The sequence below is a fragment of the Canis aureus genome, chromosome 29, assembly GCF_053574225.1.
Source record: "Canis aureus isolate CA01 chromosome 29, VMU_Caureus_v.1.0, whole genome shotgun sequence".
NCBI classification, from domain to species: Eukaryota; Metazoa; Chordata; class Mammalia; order Carnivora; family Canidae; genus Canis; species Canis aureus.
The window spans coordinates 16,114,253-16,132,928 of NC_135639.1; the positions used below are offsets into that span (position 1 = coordinate 16,114,253).

The 18,676-nt window shown below is 53.6% G+C and overlaps 1 protein-coding gene across 11 annotated transcripts in view; it reads left to right on the plus strand.

Moving 5' to 3' along the window:
- Window positions 1–17,221, plus strand: part of AFAP1L2 (actin filament associated protein 1 like 2) — a 96,733-nt gene extending 79,512 nt beyond the window's left edge. For 4 of the 11 annotated variants that reach the window (XM_077877544.1, XM_077877542.1, XM_077877546.1 and 1 more), the window contains 12 exons: window positions 2,375–2,464; window positions 3,792–3,876; window positions 4,920–5,024; window positions 7,334–7,545; window positions 9,657–9,802; window positions 10,625–10,736; window positions 11,546–11,785; window positions 11,868–12,045; window positions 12,338–12,493; window positions 14,652–14,845; window positions 14,938–15,060; window positions 15,202–15,926. In XM_077877544.1, the coding sequence (XP_077733670.1) occupies window positions 2,375–2,464; window positions 3,792–3,876; window positions 4,920–5,024; window positions 7,334–7,545; window positions 9,657–9,802; window positions 10,625–10,736; window positions 11,546–11,785; window positions 11,868–12,045; window positions 12,338–12,493; window positions 14,652–14,845; window positions 14,938–15,060; window positions 15,202–15,294 (1,734 nt within the window). In that variant the 3' untranslated portion in view covers window positions 15,295–15,926. Of the gene's footprint in view, window positions 1–2,374; window positions 2,465–3,791; window positions 3,877–4,919; window positions 5,025–7,333; window positions 7,546–9,656; window positions 9,803–10,624; window positions 10,737–11,545; window positions 11,786–11,867; window positions 12,046–12,337; window positions 12,494–14,651; window positions 14,846–14,937; window positions 15,061–15,201; window positions 15,927–15,972 lie in introns of those variants that run through there. The other 7 variants (XM_077877536.1, XM_077877541.1, XM_077877538.1 and 4 more) reach the window with 5 other exon arrangements.
- Window positions 17,222–18,676: the final 1,455 nt, after the last annotated feature.

The following is an 18,676-nucleotide window of genomic DNA, read 5'->3' on the forward strand; positions in this document are numbered from 1 at the left end:
TACAGGGCTCCTTGGCTTTTTCTAAAAGGGATGACTGCTGTCAAGGGTAGAGGATCTACAGTCCTTCAAATTCCCAGGGTTTCTGTGTTCTGAGTGGTAGCCGTCAGTCCTAAGGAAAGGATCTCTCCGCTACTGTTCCTGGACTTGGGCTCTAGTAGAGACTCATTAGCCCTCTGGTTTCTGGAGAGGCATCACCGGCCTCCTTAGTAAAGAAGAATGGATGGCGGGGTCACCCGTAAGGCACTTATCATGGGCCGTGTGCTTTTATCAAACTTAACCTACCTAATCACGCCGAGGGTAGCTGCACAAGGTTCATACCACCATTTTACAGGGGTGGTGATTAAGGCTCTGAGGGAGGAGGTGACCAGTCAAGGGCACCTGGCAAGCAGTAGGTGTGACTGTCTGACCGCAGTCCTGTGTGTCCTGCCATCACAGATGCATGTGGTCAGGTCTGCCTGCAGGTACATGGGGGTGGCCCCCAGTGATGACGAAGCCTGGTTTGGCCCATGTTAAAGATGAGCTTGACAATGCCAGAAGGTAGAAGGTTTGTACCAAGAAGGTGCCCTTGGTTTGGGGGCAGGACCCTGGTCAGCCAGAGAGGTCCCTTCCTTCCTTGGTTCCTGCTGCCCCCTCCTCCATCATGGCCACGCCAGTGCATTTCTCGTAGAAGTGCTGTGTCTGCCCTCTAGCCCTATCCACCTATGTACATACACACAAGTACTTGTGTGCACCCACACTTGCAGATATACACATAAACACTTGCATGCACGTGTACACACATGCACAAGTAGTTGCATACACACAAAGACTTGTAGACGCGCGCACACACACACACACACACACACACGGTGCTCCTGCTCTCAGTGCTGTTCTGCTGCTCCGACCCACCTGTCCTTCCTCTGACTCCCAGCCTCTCTCTCCCACTCACATGCCCTCATCCTGAAACCCCTGCTTGTGGTTTCAAAGACAAGAACCCTTTCAGAAGGAATAGCCTCTCTGTCGGCCTTCACAGAGGCCCCCTTCCTCCCTGGTCAGATGAGCATGGAGCTGGACCTGGCTGCGAGGGCCTGACTCTGAGCAGCTGCACACACTTGCAGTTTGGTAGGACCCGTTAGCCTGTGTGATGGGCTCTCGGCCATCTATGTGTATCTGTTTTGTCAAGCCTACCTACCTTCCCTGGCCTCCACGTCCCAACTCTCAGTGATCACCCCTGAGCTCACAGGTGGGGCAGGTATATGGCAGTGGGTGGGAAATGCTAAGGATGGGGCAAGAGCCCCAGGAAAGGCAGGACTCTCCCAGAGAAGCGCTCAGGCCTGGATGTCCGGCTTTGCATGCTTCCCCTGCGTAGGGTGTCCGCACACTCAGGCCCCAGCTGATAAGGATCACACGGGTCCTCACGGTGCCCCAGACTCTAGGTGTGGCTCATCCGACAGATGCGGTGACCGAAGCTTAGACCCCAGGTCATGCCACTAGTGATGGACTGCAGTGCCTCTCTCCTTCGCACAGCACCATGGGGCATGTTTGGTCCCCCACGTGGACCAGGGCCTGAACTGGAGTCAGTCTAAGAAGTGAGAAATGCCTTATGCTTCCCCAACCCCATAGCCTTCTTCCTTTTATTCTTTGGCTTCTCTAATTTTAAACTTGTTTCCATAAACTGCTCTAAGCAGAGACTGAAGAAGGAAGGTCTTTGAAAGTACTCTTGCTGCGTCCACAGGGCTTGGGATGGGCAGCGTGGGGATGTGTGTGTGGCTGCCTCGGGCTGTTACCCTCTGGGAACCTCCCAGGGGGCTCCCAGTGCAGAGCCCCAGTGCTGCTTGTGTGGCCAGAGCTACCTCTGACATGTGCACCCCTAGCCCTGGCCCCTGGGTGCCAGGGAAAAGGCTCCTTCTGGAGGAGGGTGGAGTGGACTGCGACAGACCAGTCTAGAGAGCCAGTGCTGGACTCAGGCAGTTGGCAGGCCTGCTTCCCGAGCCGACGGAGGCCCTCCACAGCAAGCTCCATGGCCCCCCAAAAGCTGAGGGGACCATGGCAAACGCAGTTCTTTCTCATACCCACAACCGAGCAGCCACCCCTGCCCAGGATGAGGCCGAGGAGGAGGCTCGCAGAGTTGAGGGCTGGCAGCTTTGGCCATCTTCAGGCTTTGCTGTAAAGCACCCACCCCTGCCCCGCCGGCCACCAGAACATGTGGGGGTCTGCAGGGGAGTGGGCTGAGGAACAGGCCTGCAGGTGGGAGGGATAGTCGCCGTGCCTTGGAAAGCGTGCATCCCCTGTCTCACCTCCACCCACTTCCCCTGACCTCGAGGGGCCCTAGCTTGGGTCTGGCTGTGAGTCTGAGCCAGAAGGGCCTCCGGTGATGGCTTTTCTTGTCCTTCAGGTCATCCAGGAGGTGAGCGGCCTGCCTTCAGAAGGAGCGTCCGAGGGAAACCAGTACGCCCCAGATGCCCAGCGCCTGAACTGTCAGAAAGTAAGCCTCTGTGCTGCCTGGGAGAGAGTTCAATTCTCTCTCTTCTCTGTCAAAATTAAAAGTATAAAACTGAGATCTTTGCTTTTGCCCGTCAGCCCAGTGAGTAAGACATGCACGGTGCCAGTAGCTTCAGGTTGGCAGGAAAACCGATGAAGTTGATCCTTTCTTGCTTGGGTGCAGGAAGCTTTATTAGAACAAAGGTCAGCGTGCCCTCCATTCCTAGGCAGGGAAATTCATGGCATGTGGCCCTTCTTTCGCATTTGCTCCTGGTAGAGCTTTGGGGCTGGGTGGACTGTCCCCTTACTGTCCCCTTGTCAATTCCAAAGGGCTCTGTTGCTCATTTGCATGGAGCCATGGGGCCCCTGCTTTGAAGGGCCAAGGTTGAGAAAGTTGGGCCAGGTGCTCTTGGAGGGGAGGGCTGACACCTGTGGCTTCTCAGTCCATGTCACCAAGTATCAGCAGGGAGGTGCCCTGAAGTCTGGGAGCACACAGAACAGCAGCACCGTGTCTCCCTGGGCTCCCCAGCCCTGGCAAGGAAGAGGGCAGAGGGGACATACATAGATGTCTCAAGTAGGGAGGAGGAAGGCACAGACCATCCCTCTCGGAGTTCCCTGGCCAGGTGTAGCAGTCCTCGAGCCCCCGCCTACGGCCTGCCTGTTGGTTGGGAGTCCCTCAGCCTGTTTCCCAAAGGTCTGGAGGATGTTGTTCTCTGAGAGCAGCTTGTCTGGAATATTCTGAGCGCTTCACATTCTAACAGCAGCTCCTAGAAATTCCCAAGTCCCCTAACAGCCCTGGGGATGTAGATGGGGGTATTACCTCTCTTTAAACACATGCACAGCAGGGCCAAGAAAGACTTTTAAGTCGAGCACCTGGTCTGGATGGAGAATGCTCCAGCCAGGGTTCAGATCATGGTCTGATGCTGTGTAGACAGGCTGGCCCTTCTCTGAAACCTGCTATGTTAGTAGTACAGTCAGTTCTGCAAAGCCATCCTCACGCTCCCGGACGGGTGGTTCCCAGCCCGACAGTTTCAGCTGGGATGTCAGCTCTAATGCCACCGCTGGGGTTGGCAGCTTGCCTTAGGTTGGGCAGGCATGTTGGGAACTTGTGAACTTGGATGAGTGGTGGCCTGAAGAAGAGGGATGGGGATGGGGCAAGGAAAGGTCTCCCAGAGAGCCCGAGGGAAGGCTGGCCAATGTGCCGCCAGTGACCTGGACTCCGCGGGGCCTCTAGCCTACACCCAAAAGCTATCTATTAGTTTCTCTTACATTGTGATCCCCCAGGTAACCATTCCCAGACAAGATCACCCACTTGTCTCTCTTTTCCACAGCTAGATATAATGGAGAAGTACCTGTCAGCCTCGGAATATGGAAGCTCCATAGATGGCCACCCTGAGGTTCCAGAGGCCAAAGATGGTACCGATGCTTGTGGCTGTCAGCCTGGGCTCGGGAGGGGGAGGGCGTCCCAGGCTGCGAGACATGGCTGTCTGGCTCATCCCTCATGGGTTTTAACAGCTGCTTGCAACATGCCTCCAACTTCTAAACTGCTTGGAAATAACACAGCTGATAAGCCCAGGAAGAAGGGAGGGATGAGCAAATTGAAGTCAAGTTTTATGAATTGCTAGGAGTAGAATATTCTTGCATCTCTCCTTGTTTGCTGCTAACCCTTGACCCCAGCTCTTTTTTTTTTTGTTTTTTTTTGACCCCAGCTCTTTGAGCCAATGCAGTCTGTGAAGATTCTCAAGTGCTGACATAGTCTATGAGGGGAGTTGGTGTGGGGCGCCTGGGTGGCTCAGCGGGTTGATTGTGTGACTCTTGATTTGGGCTCAGGTCATGATCTCAGGGTCGTGGGATCGAGCTCCGCTTCCGGCTCCGTGCCCAGTGGGGTGTCTGTTTGACATTCTCCCTCTCCCTCTGCCCTTCCTGCCTGTGCTTGCACTCCCTCTGTCTCTGTCCCTCTCTCTCAAATACATAACTCTTTTTTTTTTTAAGATTTTATTTATTTATTCATGAGAGACACAGAGAGAGAGAGAGAGAGGCAGAGACGCAGGCAGAGGGAGAAGTAAGCTCCATGCAGGGAGCCTGATACGGGACTCGATCCCGGGACTCCAGGATCACACCCTGGGCCGATGGCGGGCGCCAAACCACTGAGCCACCCAGGGATCCCCACATAACTCTTTTTTAAAAATAGAAATTATTTTTAAAAAAACAAATGAGTTGATGTGCCCCCTTCTTGAGTGTTTGATTCCAGGGATACCTGACTGGACTGTGGATCCCGGTTTGGGCAGCAGAGTGTGGGTACATGTATGCGTGTGTGCATGTGTGTGTGTGAGTGTGCATGTGCACACACACACGGGGAGGTGCAGAGGCAATGGGAATGGGTCTGCTGTTTCCATCTTTCGCTGCGGCCTGTCAGCGGGCTGTTGCAATGCTGACGGCTTTTTCTCTCATGTTGACAGTCAAGAAGAAATCTTCTCCTGGCCTCAAACTGAGCAACCTAATGAATCTGGGCAGGAAGAAATCTACCTCGCTGGAGCCTCCGGACAGGTCCCTCGAGACATCCAGTAAGCACCGTAGCCACCTGCAGGCCCTGCGGGCTCACCCACCGGGCCGGAGCCCGTCTCCAGGAAGGCGGCTGGGACCGCGCAGGCAGGGACTTGGGTCTCGCCCTGACCATCTCTTGGGAGGGCAGAGCCGCGGCTCTAGGTTTCTTGACCTTCGCTGCAGGTGGTTCAGCTGCCTGCTGTGGTGCTTGAGCCTTTGCACGAGGGTCCTCCCAGTGGTCTTTAAAAAGTTCTGCTCTTTTGATGAGCATTGAAGGAGCGCGGCGAGCGGTGCTAGGGGAGGGGACCCTGCAGAGGGAGAACAGGTCCTGAGAGCTCACACCCGAGAGCCGTGCTGGCTTCATACCCCTAAACCACACGCCGTGTCATCGTAGCAGCGGTAAGGGGTTCTTTCCAGGGACAGAAAGAACATTCCCATCCAAGGTTGGACCCTCTGAGTCCTGAAGATCGGGCTGGAGCTGAATAGGCTTAGGTGGCATCTCTGGGCAGCAGCAAGGGCTCAGAGATAGGGACAGTGAGGTCCCTTAGGGCGACGGAAGCCCGCGCTGCTGGTACGGAGGGGGTGTGTGGGTGCTGCTAGGCTCACAGAGGTCAGCTCTACTCCCCTCATTCTGCCTTGAGGAAACTGAGGCCTTTCCCAGGAAATATGCTGGGGGAGCCTCTGTCCTGGCTCTAACTGGGGACTCACTGCTCTGGCTCTTCCCAGGGCCTGAAGGCTGTTCCTCGTGGATCCCTTGTGCCAGCCCTGGGCTCCTTTCCCGAGTCCCAGTCCAGGTCTGGCTTGTGAGGCTGGCAGAGTGGGTGGGAGGGTGGGTGGGTGGAACCGGAAGTCATCGGATGGGAGCCTCACGCTGGGAGCCTCTTAATTCTCTGGGCGGGACACCGGGCAGTGCCCCAGCATTGCCAGCCCCTGCAGCCTCGGGGGGGCACCGTGTTTGGCACAGAAACCTGGTCTCAGTGAGTCCCACTGGGAGAGAGGTGGCTGGCTTATTGCTGGAAGTCTCTTCAGCAGTGAAGCATGCTCCTGTCCCCAGTGGCTAGGGAAGGGTGACAGAGAACAGACTTGGCATCTGAGCTCCCTGCTTTCTTGACTCAGAGTTTTCTTTGGTCCAGAGAACTGAGATGGGCAGTGGGGCACTTGCCTGGATGAGCCAGGTTTCCTAGGTCTGGGGCGTGAATTCTTCTACTTTGCTACTGTTCGTGTGGCTCTGAGAAACTCACGATCTCCACTCTTGGCCCAGCACTGGGTGGGCGGGAGGGTGGCCTTGTCCATCCCAGTTAAGGCTCAGAGCAGCTGCAATCCTCTAGAATGGAGAAGGCGTCCACTTTGTAAGCCAGTCCCTCCGGGAAGGTGGGCAGCATGGAGAGGTGTGAATGCACAGCACACGGGGGGTGCAGGGACTGGATTTTATGCATCTTTGTAGCCCTGGGGACAAGGCTGTGCTTGGCACATGGTGTCAGCTCCGTAAATGTTCCTCTGAGTGGGGGGCAAAGGGAAAGGCTTGTCCTCCTCTTAGGAAGCCGAACCCAACACGTGCAACCACCTGAGAACAATAAAGGATGGCATGATGGACGCAGCCCAGTGCTGGCAGCCGCTGCATGCCGACAGAGAGGGCGGCTCCCTGGCCGAGAGGCCACGGGCACGCACCCTGGGCGCTGGAGGTGAAGGGGGCAAGTTCCTGCCCTTGAGAAGCTCCGTGTCCGCTGGGGGAGGCTGTACGCAAGCAGGTCTCACTGTTCTGGGATCCACAGGTTCGGAAGGAAGACAGAGCAGGGAGTGCAGGACCCAGGGAGGGTCAAGCGAGGCTGGCTGCGTTTGGGAGGAGGAGAGGGAGCCGGCCAAGAGGGGCAGCCCTTTGCGGGCTGAGGCTGAGTGACCCGGAGGCTAAGGCTGTGGAGGCCAGAGGACTGACTGCACCTGCCGCCAGGTGCCCCTGGCTGGGGACCTTCCTGCACGTGGCCTAAGTGAGCGGAGTCTGGGGAGGAGGGCCGCTGCCGGTGGGGGCATGACAGGGGTGGGGTGGGGGGAGCCTTGTCCTGTACCAGACCCAGCCAGCCTGCTCTAGACAACGACACGGCTCCTTCCCCGGGGACAGACGCGGTCCGAGACGCAGGGGAGCCGTGCAGCCCACGTTGCCGGGGTCCGGCCGCATGCGGGGGGGCGGGGGGGACGTGCTGAGATCCAGCCCCTTCGGGGTGAGAAAGCTCCTCGGGCAGAGCGGTGACGGGTCTCGGACCTGCGATTCTGGGGGAGACGCTGGGAGGCGCGGGGGTGGCGCAGCCCTGGACACCCTCGTCCCCTCCCGCAGGTTACCTGAACGTGCTGGTGAACAGCCAGTGGAAGTCACGCTGGTGCTCCGTCAGGGACAGCCACCTGCACTTCTTCCAGGACCGGAACCGGAGCAAGGTGGCCCAGCAGCCCGTCAGCCTGCTGGGCTGTGAGGTGGTCCCGGACCCGAGCCCCGACCACCTGTACTCCTTCCGCATCCTCCACCACGGGGAGGAGCTGGCCAAGCTGGAGGTACTGCTGCCTGCGGGGGGCGGGCCGTGCTGCTCGGACTGTCACCCCACAATCACTGTCATCCCACAATCGACAATCCACAGGCAGCGCAGTCTTGCCTTTTTTTCTTCTCCCTTGCATTTTACTTCTTCGCATCAAAAAAAAAATTTTCCATTCCCTTTCTGACCTCAGAGTGCTTGTGTTATAGGAAAGGGACAATGAGCTGCTTCCTGCGCTGAGGGCAGCGCGAGTATTTATAACTCCCTGAGCGGCTTGCAGAACCTCCTGGGGATTCACAGTGGGTTTGATTTGGTTTGTGTATCACCAGCTGCGGCGCCGTACATAGAGTCGAGGACGATTGTTAGGGCTTATCTGGGGTAAGAATGAGGTTTGTGATACAATTACGTTTCTCCCACTCCCCGCCCTCTGTTTGATGTGATGTTACATTTGCAAAAATAAGAGGTGACCTAATGCCTCGCGCTGGGCAGGCGAGGCCAGAGCCAGAGCCCTTCACACGCAGGGAAGCACCCTCTGGCTCAGCCCGTGCACCGGGTCCTTCCCCGGAGGGTCTTCATCCAAACTGTGCTCCAACACTGCCCTCTGGTGGCTAAAAGCTCCACGTCCCAGTGACCTCCCCGAGGGGAGCCGGGCACAAGCTTGTGTCCATCCATCCAGCTCTCCTGGTGACATTACAGACCCCGAACAGTAGTAATGTGGTGAACAAGACAGATACGCTCCCGGTCACGGACCTTGGATTCTAGTGTGAGGGTGAGACGTTACTCAGCGAATTAGCCAGTGGATGACTTTGTGCAGAAGTCCTGCGGGCTGGGGGCCGGGGCTGAGGGTGGGGTGTGGGCATGATGAGGTTGGGAGGGAAGGAAGGTTGATCCTCAGAGCAATGGGGCCCGGGGACGACCCTGGAGGGTTGCAGGGGACGGTGGCATGCTCAGATTGGGATTTCGAGATGCTTCCTCTGGCAGCTGGGGCAGGGGAACGGATGGAAGGGGCACAAGAAGGGACAAGATGAGACCAGTAAGGAAGCTGTCACAGTTGCCCAGGGCAGAGAGGGTGGTGGCTGGAGCTAAGGGTGCCCACGCAAAGCTGGATGGAAACCCCTGCTGGAAAAGGACTGGGAAGTGAAAAGCAGCTCGATGTCCAGCTCTGCTCACAGCTGCCTCTCTGATGAAGAAAATGCGGTAATAAGTAGAACTGTGTTATGTCATGCCAACGAGGCAGCTGTTTTCTCTTATGAAAGTGAACCTGTAGTATTTACAGAATTCCCTTTAAAAAAAAAAAAAAAAAAAGGTAAGCGGGCAGCCCAGGTGGCTCAGCGGTTTAGCACCACCTTCAGCCCAGGGCGTGATCCTGGAGACCTGGGATCGAGTCCCACACCAGGCTCCCCGCATGGAGCCTGCTTCTCCCCCTGCCTATGTCTCTGCCTCTCTCTCTCTCTCTTTCTCTCTGAATAAATAAAATCTAAATAAATGAATGAATGAATGGTAAGAAGTGATGCTGGCATTTTAATAGATACCCAGTGTTTGTAAAAAAACAAACAAAACAAAACAAAACAAAAAAACAGGCTCCAGCCTCACTGGGGTTTACTTCATTATTTATCAGAGCAAGTGGGCTTGATGTCAGGTGTATTTAAGATAACCTTTATTGTAAGACTGACTTTATTGAAATTGTCAACAAAATAAATTTGAATTTTGTTACTTCTTAGGGATCCGATCTTGTATATACGGATTAGGGTGACAAACTGCCATGTGACAGTTTATAACATAGAGGTGTCAACCTAGAACGCATGCTCTCCTGGCTCTTCAGCTTCCTAGAAATACATGTGTATGAATCATATTTGATACCTGGGACAAACGTCCACAGCATCACCGAGGTGGCATCCAGGTGGCAGGAAATGTTATTTAGAGACACAGGGTTGAGACAGGCTGGTGAAAATGAGAGTGCATGGCCCCCGCCTGTCTCAGAGGCCTTGCCCGTGTGGGCATCCTGGCGAGGGTGCTACTGGCACCCTCCCTACTGGCACCCACCCAGTAGCTACTCCCTACTGGTTGGGAGGGCTGGGCAGCAGCCGGCACATCCATCCAGCTCTGCTCATGTCCCTCTCCGCCTCCTCGCAGGCCAAGTCTTCTGAGGAGATGGGCCACTGGCTGGGCCTCCTGCTCTCCGAGTCAGGTTCCAAGACAGACCCAGAAGAATTCACCTACGACTACGTGGATGCAGACAGGGTGTCCTGTATCGTGAGTGCGGCCAAAACCTCTCTGCTGTGAGTGTTACGGGGCCTTCCTGCATCAGACGCTCCCGTTCCCAGCCACGCTTCAAAACGTGGGCCCGGGCTGGCCTCCCGTGGCCTGTTCCATCACGCAGGGCAGCAGCTGAGAAGCCAGGGTCCGCCCAGTCCTACCCGGCAGCAGGAAGCCCGGGGCCCAGGAGCAGCTAGCAGCTAGGAGCTGAGCCAGGCCTTGGGCAGGGGGCGGCCACACCCTCGGCCTGGGTGGACACTCTCCAACTCCTTAGGGCAGGGTTGGTGCCTTTCCTGACCATCCACTTTCCTTACTGCTGATGGAGCGCTGGTACTTCTGCTTTCCAGGCAAGCAGAGCGGGCCTGGGGAGAAGCGCTCCTGGGTCAGGGTGGTGGAGGTAGCTCTGACGGAAGCTGGCCAAGCCACTGCAGTGGGATCCACTTTCCCTTTTCTGTACAAAAAGCGGGGAGTGCCTGGTCTGGGCCACCCCAGTGCATCGTGATATGATGAAATGAGAAAGGATTTTGTGGTTGGAAGGAGGTCCTATAAGGGAGGAATCTGGGCAAGAAGGCAGTAGGATCTGGAGGAGGGGTAGGGGGCAAAGGAAGTTTGTTTTCCTGGAAGAGAAGTTCAGAACTAGGAGTTCCAGTAAGAAGGCCCTGGGAAGAGAGGGAGGAGATAGCCCTAAATAGACGAGTTGAAAATGAGGTCGATGCCAGTCCCTGGGTCCCCTGCAGGCCCTCTGGCTCCTACTATACCTCTCGTTGTCATGAATCCTCTGCCACTGGTGGCTTTGACCACCCTGTCCTCATCCTCCTCTTGCCATGTCTTGCTGGGTCTTCCAGACTGATGCAGAGAAAGTTCTCAGAGCCGAACACTTATATCGACGGCCTGCCCAGACCAGACCGCCAGGAGATGCTGTACGATGACGTGGAGACATCGGAGCTGACGGCTGTGGTAAGGACCCAGGCTGGGCAGTGACCTGGGCTGTCCCCATCCTCCTCCCATCAAGCTTCGATGCCAGAGATCAGCAGGTTGTCCCTAAGATGGGCGGATCCTAAGTCACCTAGTGCAACAAGGCCATGTTCTGTGCAGTGCTCCTGGCTTGGGGACTTCTCTAGCTAAAATAGCTGGTTAACCATCCTAGTTGGTGTGAGGTGTGGTGTCAGGATCGGGAACAGAGACACCATTAACCTTTGAGGCCCAAACAGATAGTGAACAGTCATAGCGAAAGCAGCTTCCATTTACTAGGCACTGAACTCTGCTGCGCCGAGGGCTTCTGTGGATTATCTGAATTATTCCAAACCGCCTGGGGCACCTGGGTGGCTCCGTGGTTGAGCATCTGCCTTCAGCTCAGGTCATCATCCTGAGGTCTTGGGATCGATTCCCACATCGGTCTCCCTGCAGGGAGCCTGCTTCTCCCTCTGCCTGTGTCTCTGCCTCTTTCTGTATCTTATGAATAAATAAAATCTTACAAAAAATAATCCTAACCACCTGATAAGGAGGTCCACTAGTCTCTTCTCTACAGATCAAGAAATGAGATTCAGGAACAGTTAGGTACTGTGTCCCGGGTCTCCCACCTCCTGAATGGCAAACCCTGGACTTGAGCCCTGGTCTATAAGTCCAGCTCAGTGGAAGCTTTCCAAAGAGGCGGGTCCCCGCGAACTCCAGCTTGAGGCAGGGACAGGAGGCAGGTCTGGTGTCCTCTCCATAGCGCAGGGAGCAGAGGCGATGATGAGAGCCACCAGACTATCTTTCCTCTGCAGGTGGAAACTCCTGAGGAAGCCGCCCCTGTGACAGAAGCTCCCAGCGAATCCCAGCCTGACCGAGTCTACCTGGACCTCACACCTGTCAAGTCCTTTTTGCACAGCTCCAGTGGGGCCCAGGCCCAGACCCCATCCCCGCCGCCAGCCCACCTGGAACCCCCAGCTGAGGCTGCCCCTGCGGACTCAGGCCCTGCCCTGGCTGAACCCCTTGTCGAGTCTCCAGAGAACCCCGAGTTGCAGGTGAGGCTGCCCCCCAGCAGGTGAGCCAGCCTCGCCCTCACAGCCCCTGGGCCGGCTGAGCCGTGTTTGCTTTCTCCTGAAGCAGACGCCGCAACAGGAGAGTGCAGACCCTGAGGAGCCTTCCCCGAGAACCACAACAGTCAAAATCCAGACTGAACAGCAGAAGATCTCCTTCCCGTCGAGCTGCCCCGATGCCACAGCTGTCACCCCAGCTGGCGCCAGCCCTCCTGTGAAGGACAGGTTGAGGGTGGCCACTGCAGGTGCCTGTGCTAGATGAGTTGGATGTTTTGGAAGTGGTTTGGGGCAGTTAGTCTAGATCCTTCCCTTTTAGATGAGGAAATAGAGGTTCAGAGGTGATGGGACTTGCCCAAGGTCACATAGCAAAGAAAGTGTGGGCCCAATTGTCTTGTCTGTCCCTGCCTGGCTGGCCTGGTGTTTAGCTCTGCCCCACTGCCGAAGCCCTGGGGTTGTGTCTGAGTCTGCGCAGTGGGTTGGGGTGGCCCTTGTGTCCCAGCCTGGCTGACCTGGGGCTTCTCCTCTTTGGGTCTGTAGAGATCAAACTTGGCAAGAATAGGACAGAAGCCGAGGTGAAACGGTACACAGAGGAGAAGGAGAGGCTCGAGAAGAAGAAGGAAGAAATCCGGGGGCACCTGGCTCAGCTCCGGAAAGAGAAACGGGAGCTGAGAGAGACTGTGTTAAAATGCACAGGTGAGAGGGGCACCTGGGTGGGTCAGTGGGTTAAGCGTCTGCCTTCAGCTCGGGTCGTGATCCTGGAGGTCCCTGAATCGAGCCCTGTGTCAGGTGCCCTGCTCTGCAGGGGAGCCTGCTTCTCCCTCTCCTTCTGCGCTCTCTCTCTCTCTCTCTCTCTCTCTCAAAATCTTTTTTTAAAAAAATGCACAGGTGAGGGGACTGACTCCAGGGTGGAGAGTCGGGGGCGGGGAAGTGCTTGGGCTTTCCTTGGGAAGAATCCTGATCTGTGCACCTGCCTGCAGCCCCTCAGCCGTCACCCCATCAATCTTTGCTGCAGCTGGGTGCTCCCCTGCCATGTTCTCCCCCCTGCCCTGTCTGAAATGTTGCTATTCTGTATAGAGATCCCCTGACCTGATGTCAACAGGACCAGAAGGTGGTGGGGAAAAAAAACGGTCAGAGGAGGAAATCTCTAAAAATGACACGTTTAGACCCATAATGTTTTATTTTCACTTAAACATATTTCGTCTTTTAACGTGGTGCCAAGGCCTTTGCCTGAGACGTGGCCTGTGCCCCCTTTCCTGCGTTAACTGCACCTGTACCACGGCATCCAGCATCTCCAGCCTTCATTTCTTCACAGTGTAGAAAAATTTAAGACCCTTGCAAAGAAATCGGAGTCTTTGTAGATGATTTTCCAGATCCTGCCCCCTCATCACTCAGGAGCCATCTCCTAGAAGAAACTTGCCTTTTATGGGACCTTTCTGAAGCATGCACCTCATTTTCACTTACAGAGTGCAGCTCGGTGCTGACCTAATAATTAAATCGCACAGTTGCACCCACAAGCCCAACTGGCAGAACCAGGTTTGAGGACAAACCCAGCTGCCTCCTGGGAAAGCTTAGAACATGATTGCGCTCCCGTACCTCCTTCCACTAGAGTCACCCACTTCCTTTGTCCTGTAACAGCTCTACCGAGATGCAGTTCGCAGACCATACCACCCACCCACTTACATTGTACAACACCATGGTGGTGTTTAGTATCTTCCCAGATCTGTGCCACCAGCACCAGTGACCCTCAGAACATCTCACCACTCATACTCATTAGTGGTCATCCTCCCTCCCACCCTCCCCCGACCCTCAGTTCCCTAGGCAACCACTAATCTGCTGTCTGTCTATAAATTTGTGCCACTGGTTTCAAAGGCTCAGTGGTGTTGGCTGCTGGTGCGCAGAGGAAAGGAGATGTCCTTTCTACCCAGCCAACAGTGCAGAGCTGGGACGTGTGCTAACCAGAGTGACCAGAGGCTTATCCCCGACAGTCCTTGCAAACCTGGGGCGTGAGCTGGGCGGTGAGGCAGGGCCAGGGATCCCCCACCCTTTCTCTCCCATGTGGGTTTTCTGGACAGGAGAAAACTTCCACTATGGTTTATTCTCCTGGCAAAGCAGCCCTGAAGATCCTAGGCCAGTAAGTCCACAGAGCATAGGAAAGTAATTCTGAGAGTCCGGGTCCAGAACCATCGTTAACATCTTCTCAGCTTGTTCTCTGTGAATTTTTCTTTCACAGTGGGCCCTGTGCCTGCCTGCCCTTGGGCAAGGGCTGATGGTGGTGGGGCGGGGGGTACTCACCCTGGGCTTGGAAACAGGGCATAAGTCATCTCAGTGGCTGTTGGCTTGGGACTCTACTTGAAGCCACATGGCACCATGGGCTCCGCTAGCAATGAGCTCTGAGCCGTCGGTTCCTGGAGCTTCAGTACCAACCTGAGAACTCCAGGGTGAGAATAAAACAGGACTGAGGAAGAGCCAGGGCTGGGGACCACCGCTCTCAATGAGCTCCCAATGGGCTTAGGGGAGCCCTGAGCGCCAGAAGGACTGAGGGGACTATGTAGGCCAGGTGGGAACAGCACAGCCATCCTCCAAGGGTCACTAATAAAGCTGCTCTCTCCCTGGGGGGGTTGCTGCCACAGTAGCCAGTATCGAAACAACTGAGAGCCCCTAAGAACCTACCGGAAGGTTCTATACCTCAGACGCATGCCCTCCTGTGAAGGCAGAGCCGTCTTCCCACAGCGTATTCCTTCAGCCTTTGCAGAATGCTAACATGGGGCCCAACTCTGGGTGCCGGGGCTGGAGCTGGGCCCCACCCGCCCTGGGGTGCCGCTCCCCGCAGCCAGCTTAATTCCCTCCGCAGACAAGGGGGTCCTGGCCAGCCTGGAGCAGAAGCTGAAGGAAATCGATGAGGAGTGCAGGGTCGAGGAGAGAAGGCGTGTGGACCTCGAGCTCAACATCGTGGAGGTGAAGGACAACCTGAAGAAGGCGGAGGCCGGGCCCGTGACGCTGGGCACCACCGTGGACACCACCCACCTGGAGAGCGTGAGCCCCCGGGTGAGCGGCGGGAGTCCGTGGCGCGGGGCTGGGGGAGGCGGGTCCCATGCCCTGCCCTGGGCTGAGGCCTTGTGCTCCTCTCGCCGCTACAGCCCAAAGCTGCCACCCCCACCCCTGCCCCAGACTGCACCCCAGTCAACTCTGCTACGGCGCTCAAGAACAGGCCGCTTTCGGTCATGGTCACGGGCAAAGGCACCGTCCTCCAGAAAGCGAAGGTAAGTGGTCACTCACAGCCTTCTTCGGGGCCCCTCCGGCGGGGGGGATGGCAGAGCTGTGGGAGGAGGTGCACCCCCCCCCCCCGGGTAGCACCTCCCTGCCTCGGGCACCAGCACTGAGAGGGCTCTGCTCTCACGCAGGGGCTGAGGCTCTGCGGTGCCTTTGGCTCTGACCACCCAGAAAGGCGAGCACTGGGGTCCGGGGTTCTTAGCGGACAGCCTGAGGACATGTGATCCTGCAACTATCCACCGCTCGATCATCCGTAGGTTCCAGGGCAATAAGCCTAAGTTCAGAGACGGGCTGGGACTGGCCAGTTTTCAAATCAAAAGTCAGTGATTCTAAAGGCCTTCTGCCCTTAAAAGTAAAGAAACAGGTTCAGACAGGTGATAGGATTTGCCCAAAGCCCCCGAGCCAACTGGTGGTGGAAGGCTCAGTAAGGTGGAAGCAAGGACAGGACGCCCTTCCTGGGTTCCTCCCTGAGGGCTAGAAGTCTTTTACTCATGTGCACAGTAAAGAACATGCCCAGAGCAACTTTTGTTTTTGGCAAACTCTGCTCCTCATTTCTGTCCTGCTTACCTGCGGGAGATATTTTGAGGCACCTGCACCGGATGACTGACTACTCAGTCCACACAAACACGTGAGCCGCCAATCCCTTGCTGCTGTGGCCAATATTGCCAATCACTCCCAGCATGCTCTGCTGTGCTGCAGCCTCAAAATCTCGTAGCAGGTGCCCCAAATCGTGAACAGACAAGGGTTGAAACATAGCTGCCAACTCTATTCCTCAGTGCTTCTGTGCTTCAAAAAAATACTTCTTACGTTGTTCTATGTAGATGGAGGCTGCTACATAGGATAACTAACTTTCCTTCTTGGGGGGGGTGGCGGGGGGTGCTGGAATTTGAATGGTACTCTAGGAATGGGAGAAGAAAGGAACAAGTTAGGAAACAAGCTTCATCTAAAGACTCTCCTGCCATCACGGGCCTTGGTGACAATCCAGCTTCGTTAAAGTCTTCATTAAAGCAGCAACTCTATGAAAGAGGGTGAGTCTGCTCAGAAGAAAAAGGATGGACTATGGTACTCTGGGTGGAGAGCACTGGCTAAGAGGGGGCTCTGTCCATTTTCAGAGCCAGAGGAAATACTACAACAATAAAGAGAAGGCTTCTTGGGAGACCTAATCGCTCCTGGGTGGAAACAAGACATTGCTGTAGTTAGGGGTGTTCTGTGTCTCTTCTTTGAAATTTTCATCAACTGCTTTATCAAGCTTTTTTAAGTAGTGAAAAGCATCTGATGGTGGGACTTTGGTGGAAAAGAAATCAAGGTAGCAAGACCCCATCCCACTGGTCGTGTGGCTTGGGTGACCCAGGAGACCCCAACTCCTGATTGTCGTCTCTCCTCCATGTGTCGACGCCTCTCCACCACGAGCAGGTGCGGCTCAGTCTTCTGTGGTTTTAAACAGCATCGCTACCACCTGTGTAAAAGCCATCCCTGACATGCTTTTTGAGAAACAGTAATGGGAAGTTACGTGGGACCAAGCCGAGGTAGTAGGGGCTGTCCCCACTAAGTTAAGGACTTTTTTTTTTCAGCCTAAAGCAGGCCTGAACCCATTGCCTTTAGATAAAAATTTATGTGATGCTGTATTATATAGAAAAAGTTTAAAATCCTGTAATTTAGAACAGTGAAAAGTGTCAAAAAGTATCTTTTTGAGCTCTGACTTTTTACATTAGCGTAGGAGGAAAGATGACCCACTGTTTACAGATGCCGTCCTGTGGCTGGGCCATTTTTAGGGGAAAAGTTCATTAAGTCCTGCTTAATGTCCACGCGCCTTCCAAGAAAAATGTGGTGAATTCTGTTTTGGGTTGACTCTCCTCCTCTTCCTAAAATTGGCAGAGCTGTTTTTTGTGTCTTCTCTTCTGATGCAGTGTTTTGTGTTTTTTTTTTTTTTTTTTTTTTTAACACCGATTGAAACATTTCATCTGTGGTTCCTGCCTCGTTTCTGGGGGTTTGTCAATCAGAGTTCTCTAACACTGGCTCCTGAGAACTAAAGGTCTTTCGATTTCTATTATCTTTCTAATCCCAGGGCATTTATTTCCTTTGTCATATACACTTGGTGTCCTTTACCAAGTGGTGAGTTCAATTTTTTTTTTTAATAAAACATTAATTGTATTTTGGGGTTTTCTTGTAGTTCATAGAATGACTTGGGGGCAGTGCCTGGTAGAAATCTTCCTTAAAGGGGGAAACATCTTGGTTATTTATACATTAAAGTTCAAAATATGTGCAATAACAACTGCACAAGGTGCCATCCTAGCAGGAGACTTGACGCCTCCTTAACTCAGGCAGCACAGGTAAGGCTGGAAGAGGATTTTCTCAGTAGAACATAAACGAAACACATAGGATCGGTTTCTGCAGATAAGAGGCTGGAAACCAATGGTCCTAGAAGTTAGACACGCTCATAAATAATGCTTGGGGAAAAGAAACATACCAATACTTGGAAGCTTGCCTAAGGAGTAATTAAGAAAGCTCCATGCATGAATGTGTTTATTTTAAAAAAGGATGAAATCTGGCTCATTGAAATGACTAATACAATAAAGAGACAAGCTAAGGCAAAATTAAATCCCAGAATTGAAAAAAAGGCCTTACATTTGAGGAATAAGTATTTTCCATTTTATAAAGTTAGCCATTTGGTATCAGAACAATGCTAACACAAATCACAGAAGAAAACCAGATCTTCGGATTTTCTGGACAAAGATGAGAAACCTTAATATTGTTGAATGAAATTCAACAGTGTTTAAAGAATCACATCATGACCAGATCATATTTCTCCAAGGAAGCAAAGGTGGTTCAACAATTAAAAATATACTAATGTGCCATTTATGATATGAACAGATGATTAAATGTTAAAAACATCATCTCAACACCATCTCAAAGGAAGTGGACAAAGCATACCATAAATCTCAACACTCCTAATAAACGCTCTGAGCAATCCAGGAAGAGAAATAAAGTATTTCTAATAATAAAGTACTCCTAACAAAGTAATCCACAGAAAATAACATAGAATGATGGAAGATCCCTTCAGTTCCAGAAACAGATACCACTACTTTTTAAAACATTATTCCTAGGTCCTAGACAATGCAAGCTGACAAGAGAAGTTCCTGGTATAAACATCAAAAGGAAGAGAGGAGTCTCATTATTTATAAATATCTTTCTATAAAAGAGAATTAACTATTAGGACTAGAGCATCCAGCAAGTTGGCTGGAATCAGGGCCATTCAGAACATAAAAGATTGATGTCCTATCTGCAGTTTAATTTTTCCAAGAACAAATTTGTATGTTACTTGTGGAATTAAAGGTCAGTTTCTTTAAAAAGAAAGGAATTACCTGTATCACTACTGGGGTACAGAGAGGGTTGAAGTATTCAGTGGCACCTTCCATAGAAAAGGTCCAAAAAAAAAAAAAAAAATGGCTCGAGGGCTGAGACCTAAAAATAGAGCCTTTCACGTGTATGCCCAGAGCCCACCATTCTGTGGTGTGTTTTTTTAGGTTGAAGCAATTCAAATGGAGCCCTGACCAAGTCAAAGAGCCTACACTATAAAATGATGAAATTGCTGTTAATTTAAAGACA